Source organism: Halyomorpha halys, unplaced genomic scaffold (genome assembly GCF_000696795.3).
Source record: "Halyomorpha halys isolate HHAL.00 unplaced genomic scaffold, Hhal_1.1 Scaffold2385.1, whole genome shotgun sequence".
Taxonomy (NCBI): domain Eukaryota; kingdom Metazoa; phylum Arthropoda; class Insecta; order Hemiptera; family Pentatomidae; genus Halyomorpha; species Halyomorpha halys.
In genome coordinates, this window is record NW_027116543.1 from 86,292 (window position 1) to 93,780 (window position 7,489).

General features: G+C 28.4%; 1 protein-coding gene across 1 annotated transcript in view; it reads right to left on the reverse strand.

Moving 5' to 3' along the window:
- The window catches only part of LOC106691472 (uncharacterized), an 11,346-nt gene extending 4,251 nt beyond the window's left edge, over window positions 1-7,095 (reverse strand). The window contains exons 1-2 of the mRNA XM_014437251.2: window positions 6,962-7,095; window positions 2,713-2,956 (exon numbers count right to left, since the gene is read on the reverse strand). Of these exons, the coding sequence (XP_014292737.1) occupies window positions 2,713-2,955 (243 nt within the window). The 5' untranslated portion in view covers window position 2,956; window positions 6,962-7,095. The remainder of the gene's footprint in view (window positions 1-2,712; window positions 2,957-6,961) is intronic.
- Between the last annotated feature and the right edge of the window lie 394 nt (window positions 7,096-7,489).

A 7,489-nucleotide genomic window follows, 5' to 3' on the forward strand; every position in this document is an offset into this window, starting at 1 on the left:
GGAAACTGTAGTGGTGAAAAAAAAAATGTTGATTATATCCTATTATTGTATATCTTTTTTTTATGATTATACCATGAATATGTAATGTAAATATGTCCGATTAAGGATTGATAAGTATGCTGTGTAAGATAGCAACCTAATGTATTTAGGCAGCATATATGAATAAAGTATTTCTCTCTTGAAGTACAACCAATGGGTGGTTCCTTCCCACGATTTTCAAGAGTATATGAAACATACAATATATTTACTTATTGTATTTTTTATTTGCACAGTTGTAAATCACATTAAATAAATAAAAAAAAAATCCATCTTATACCATCAATATGGAATTTGTTCTCTATATTGACTATTTAATGGGTGTATTGTAACATTGTATTGATAAATGTGATGAACAATGCGTGTAAAACAATATTAAGATGAATATATATGTCAAATTACCTTCACAAGAGATTGCTTAGCAAAGCGAGATGATTTTTATTGGCAAATAATTGAATTTTCTCTCTTTTTTTCTTTTTAAATAAAATTAAAATTGTTATAGTTGTAAAGTGTTATTATTAATTCAATAATACTTAAGAGCTTAAGATGAATATTCATTCTTTGCCGATCTTTTATAGCATGATTGGATATCGAAAAGATATATTCAAGGTTACTTTCAAATGATTTTACCTAGCGCAACGAGAGGATTGTTGTTGGAAAATAACCGAATCTTTTGTTTCTTTTTGAATAAAGTTCGAAATGAATCATTATTCACAGCTCATTACAGAAACGAAATAACATCACAAGGTCGAGAAATATTGTCCTTCAACAAATAAGTAAGATATGAAACAGCTTCTTTTCAATTTCCTTCTGGAAAATTACTTTTTCATAGAATAGGAACGAACAACACAGGCGATAAAACTTTTGATTTTCAGCTTTAAAGTATTTTATGCAAAACAATCAGTTGTATCTAACACCTGCATATGGACAACTCAGGTCATGTAGTAAATTTAAGGCAAATTAAAAAAAAAAAATTAAAATAAATAATAATTAATTAAATGGGGATTTGATTCCGCAGTGTCAAGTATGGGTAGTATGAAGAACCGGGGAGCGGAGTAGCTTAGTGAGTAAGATGCTGTTATCATCTTTCGGGCTTGGGTTCTATTTCTTCTGTGGTAGATAAATGTTTATTCATTTATACCCTGTGGGTTTTTAAACCCTCCTGCGGTATACCAAGTCTCTATAAATTGGACCCCCTTAATTAGGAAAAAATCTGGAAGATGAGCTTGATCTTGAAACGACCACCTTCTTGCACAACCGTTGGTGAAGAAACAGTACTTTCTTATAAAGTACTATTTTTTTAAAAGGTATAATGAACCACTAGAATACAAATTAAATAATTATGACAATTTCTCACGATAACATTTTTTTGTATTACTAATCAGTGATTTTCACAAGCTAATTAACATTAATGGACTAATAACATACTGCATAAGTAAATAATTCATACTTATTTAGGCAGCTGTAAGTATCATTGTACTATATATCTATAATGTATAATTGTATTGCAATTCTTAAAGTATCAGTTAAGCTATTAGAGTTGGTGTGTTGTTTAATAATAATTTTAGTTCAAATTACGACCAAATAATATTGCTTAGCCACAAAAATTAAACAAATAGCTCAGTTAATTACTTTAAAGAAACGGCATGTCAGTGCTATTTCATAATTATGACTATTCTCAAGTTTTGTCAAGCGTTTTCAAGCAAATAGCATTGCTCCAGTTTTAAAAGTTATTAATATTCAACGGAAACTGTTTAAGGACATGAATACATTAGTATATGATTTCAGGGCACAAAAGCACGACTGATTCGGTTTTAATTTTTTGAGCTATTGTGTACTTATTTGCATTTGCTAACGTAAGAGTTCGTATTTACTTAACCCAAAATCCCTCCGAAATTGTAGATGTAATTAATTATATGAACGTTTTGAATTGACAATAAATTTTTAAATAAAATCTGGTGCGGTGCGCACATCACAAAACTTTCTCGAACCACTACATTCTTCCTCAAGTTTTGTGAAGATTGTTGTTTGAATTTATCACAATTTTGTGATATAAAAAAAAAAAAAATTATTTTTCTGTTGATATAAAAATTCGTATTTTAGGCGATTTCGATGTGAGAATAACGAATACTTTTAAATTTAGTTACTGCCAAGACTTCAACTGTTTAACAAAAGATAAATAGTATGCAGTGCAATTGGGAAATATTGGGCTGTCAACCCTTTGTAACCTCCACTGCCTTGTAATTGGGATCTATCAGTACTGGAATGTGAGTTTAATCAAAATCGGTTGAGTTAGTTTGGTAAAATCGATAAACTGTAAAAAAAAAAAATCGATTCTATAAAGTGACACTTCCGGTTGCTCGATTTCAACGAAAACTTTCCTCTCACATCCCAATGTAATTTCAGTTTCGTTCAATTTTTTTTTTTTTGTTCAGATGACCACAAATACAACGTCAGACCATTTCGCTAGACTTGGTTATTCGGACTGGAATAACCTAATTCCCGTCGAAAACTGGAATTCGAAATTTTTTCCGATCACAATTACTTTCTGTAAATATATAGTCTACATAGTGCAGTAGACTCTTTGATTAGGTCCCTGATTCACCTGTTCGTCTCTAGTCTCTAGTAAAGCTACTGTTATAGACATATAGCTAGTCAGTTTATTTTCTTACTGACCTGGTACTCTGGTTTGGTGTGCTCTTGGCCGTTGTAAGCTACGAAGGCACAACCGTGGTTGGGACACACCTTGGCCGGGAGAAGGTCCCCTTCGTGGAACGCCCTGCCTACGTAGATGATTCCTCCATCTGCGTCTTGCCCTCCCTTCACTGCGTCTGGTGGTATCATGCCTCCTGCAGTATCGACCCAGTGGTGAGAGCCGATGATGTGGCTTGGTGGAATCCAACCGAGATTGTAAGACATTCTGAAAAAAAAATTAATTTAATAGGTTAAAAATTATCAGCAACCTTTTTTTTTACTCTAAACACAGTAAGAATCATTAGCTTTAATTTAAGTAACCACTTATTTCTAACTAGAATTATTATGCTATCTTAAAATCTAGATTTATTGTAGTCAAATATTAAAAAAACACAAGCAGCTTGTAAATTAATTTTTAATGGTAACTTGATCAAATAGAAAATATTATGTTTTTGGTGAGGTATTCCTGGATGAGTTTTAACCAAATAAAATACTAAATTGTTGATTTAAAAGTAATGTTTATTTCTGGACTAATATTGTACTTTTAAGTCTTAGTTTTATTTATATTTTACAAATTAGTTTAGTTCTTTTGAATATTGTTTAGTTAGTTGGTTATTCTGTTTTTTGTTTTTTTAATTTAAATTGTATTTTCTAATAATTTGATTAGTGATAACTAACTGTAGGGGAGAATATTAGTTTATTTTTACATCAAACCATATAAATAATGAATTAATGCACATGACGGACCAAATCGTCTAATTAACGTCGTATTAAAATGAATATGGAATGTAATTTACTTGAAGAAATTTATTTGTCTAGTGTTATTATCTCCAAATTTACTAATATTGAATCGAAAACAAATTGTAAAAGACATATTTTTAATATAAACATGATCCAAGTAACATTTTGAACAGATCTCACGCAGGCCTAATCTCCTTCTGGACATAAACTATCTGTGGTTAACTTAAGTATAAAAACAAAGAGGTAATAAATTTCAAGGCTGAATGGGAGCCGAAAATTTATTTCTTTATTAAATACAAAAATAAAAATAATTAAATTAAAAATATAGATGTACAGTAACCTCTGATGTAGGTTGACACAAGTTTTTTGGTTTAATGTTTAATCGAGTACCTGTGATACGGTAACCTTTATTTTGACTAATCAATCAAGGTGACTGATTAGCCATGATTAACGTATCCATTTATTGATTTAGTGCTTAGTTATAACTTATTCACAGTTGTCATTTTGTGACACTAATATTATTTTTTTTAAATAATTTATTTATTGTTATTTACAACTGTATAACATATATATATTACATGTATATAGTACATGATACAAACATGTGGAGAATCTACCCATTGTTAGAACACCAATAACATTTCTAGAGACACTAATATTAATTTTACGTTCTTAATACCACAATGTGATATGAATAAGGAAATATGAGGTTTAGATTTAGACTAGATTATTGGGATTTAGCTTAATATTAATTTATTATATAGATTGGTGTAATTAAATAATGAATAACATATCATTCGAGATATTAGAGAGTCGTGGTTCCCGAAATAAATTTGATCTGACTACAAAAGGATAAATATTAATCTTGAACATAATCATACTATGTGTATGAAAAAATAAATAAATAAAATAAAATAATATAATCTCTAGTCAAATTACACTCTTGTATTAATATTTACACAATCGACCTGAGGATCCCTGAGCCCACTCTATCCCCCAAGTGTTGGGTGTAAAGCAGGGCTCAAAAGATCCCAGCGCTTCCCTCTCACCGCATCAATGGTAGTGAGCCAGTGGAGGCTGAGCAAGTGCGCTAAAAAGTAATTATTAAACTATGAAGTGTTAAGAATAAAGATGCAGTTTAAATAATTGAAACATTGCTTGCTAATTGAGTGTTGTAATTATTTTAAGTGTTCTACGTACTGTAATATCCACTAGAGCTATGTATATATTTTTTTAAATTTTAAGTATTTTGTTAGGAAATATTGCGTATTTTGATATAATCCAGTGAATTAAACTTCTTATTTAAAACTTTTTTCAATGCATGTTATCTCTTGATTTTAAGCGGGATTAAAAGTGTTATTTTCTTTGCAAACAACCGCTGTAAGAAACAGTGCTAAAAATAAACTAAGACTGCGCTTATCAAAATTTAGTTTAATTTTAAAAATGAAATTGTCTAGCTTGTCCCTTTTTCTTAATCCACATGCTTATCATTAAATTTATTTATTTTTACTAATGTATTGTTTTATATATATATATACATATATTACTTTTGGCAAAAAATTATCCTTAATACAGCAAAGAAAAATTCTATGAAGCAGGAAAACAAGTAATGGAACCAATTGTTTAAAAGTATGAATTGAAATCAAGGCGTGAAAGGAAGATAACACAATTGAAAAAAGGAAAAACCTTGTTAGTTCTGTGTAATGGTTGTAGTTTCCTGACAAAGTTTACAGACGTTTTTACGTAATTGATTATTCTTAACACCGTGTCAGCCGATGTAACACCCACCAAGGACACACCTGTCTAAAAAACATGTCACTTCAAAATAATTTTTGCAAAAATGAGCATTCAGTAGTTTAAGTTAATAAATATGATTCGGGAATTCCACTTAATATATTATTGTAAAATAGAATAACTTGAAAAATAGGTCTTACAAAAAAAAATTGAATTTTGAAATGAAACAAAATATAATTAAATTACCAGTTGAATATATAAGTGTAAGTCCAACTTACAGTTTTGGGATATTCAAAACTTTAGGGAAAGTTATACGATTTTTTTTTAAATACGATATAAGGTAACCCACTGCTATGGTGATGTTAGCCAGCATACTGACTGAGCTTCTATCTTGGAAACTTTCCTAATATCATTATAACTATACTAGAATATATTAGGTGATATCACAGCAGTAATTAATATTAAAAGAAATATATATAAAATAAAAATTAATTCGATAACAGAAAGTGACATTAAATGAGAAAAATAAATTAAATTAGTTAAATATATTCGTACATATATAGTTTCATAAGGTAATCCAATATTTTCGGAATATGAAGGCTATTATCGTTTAGTAAAGTTGCCAAATGATACGGTAGTCCAGTGTCTATATTTGATAGGCATTTGCCTGCAATGTGTCAGTATGTGTTTAACAGTTAGTTTATGTTAGTATTGATATAGATGTTTTATTAAATATAACGTTTTTTAGCAAAGAATAACAGATTTTCTGTCAAATCTAGTCAATTACAAACATATCGAACTATTTTAAATTAAATCATTTAATTCGAAAATACCAGATAATATATTTAAAAAATAGAATAAACAAAATTACAGACATTAAAAAAAAAATAATGAAATTTGGAAAGATAAAATTAAATGAACAGTTGAATACAAAAGTGCATATCAAACCTGTAGTCTTTAGATATTCAAAACTTTTGGGGTTTTATGTTTTATAATAAGTCATAACAGCTTTCTATGTTAAAGCTGGTCAGTCACAAACATATACATTTTTTTAAAACCATTTGAAGTTCATACACTCAGAAATTAATTAACTAATTATTTTTTATGAAAGTTTATGTAGATGAGAACAAAATAACTTACATTGTTTTTGTTGTCAACGGCTAAAATTATATTACCTATAAGTATATATATGGGAAACGATAAGTAAATATTAATAAAGTGAATTATTGAGATGCACTCTAAGGCTGCTAAACTATAATTGAAAGTTTGAATACAAAAGAATGTTTTTAATATTAGCTATAAATGTGGACTATGTGCCATTGGAAGACTTAAGAATCAACGTTTACAAATAAGATTCAAAGATTTCTTCAACGAGCGGACATTTTAAATTTATTAATTCATCATTCTATTTTTAATTTATTTAAAAATATATTTTTAAAATGTCAAATAGAATCATAATTAAATTAAGCATTGTATTTTTTTATTTTTTACTATTGTTTTTTAGTAAAAGGAAGTATAATGTTGTCAAATTTTATAATTATAGAAGTATAATTGATGAAAATTTTAATTGCATACAGTCCTAATATTTTATATTTTTTATCCTAATATAAAAAAAAAATTGAATGATTTATTTTTTAAATTACACGTATAAACTTTTTTATTTTATTAAAATATTTCCAGTTTTGGATATAATTTAAAGTAATTTGAAAATTATGTAATAATCTTATATAGTTTTACATTTAATAAAAAGTTTTACCTGAAATCTCCCTTGCTCTGCTGTACGTTACTCTGTGCAGTATGATCTTCTGTCCTTCAATTTATCACCGGGTTCTCCCCTCCACTTGTAAACCTAGATTTCTGTTAAATCGGTTATTTTTACCGATTGTGAGTCATTTTTTTTTTATCTGTGACACATTATCAGTAACTCTTATTTCCTCTCTTCGGCTCTTGGACTAAGAGGTCCTTTCGAAGTTCAAAACGAAATCCTTTTACATTCGTCTATTAAAACATGTAACATTATTGTTTCAGTACTAATAATAAATCAAAAAAATCTAAATTATTAATTTATTCCTAAGTGTAAACCGCGTAAAAAAATACTAATTCCATATTCCAAATTATTGCTAGGGTACACCACCATTCTCTCGCGGCGTCTCTGGTATACGCTTGCGGCATAATAGATATTTAATCGAATAAAATCTGATTTCTTCTGATTTTTTTTTTTTAATTATTGCAATACTTTTCTTTAGCTAAATTAAAGATATCATAAAATGCAAATTATGATTTT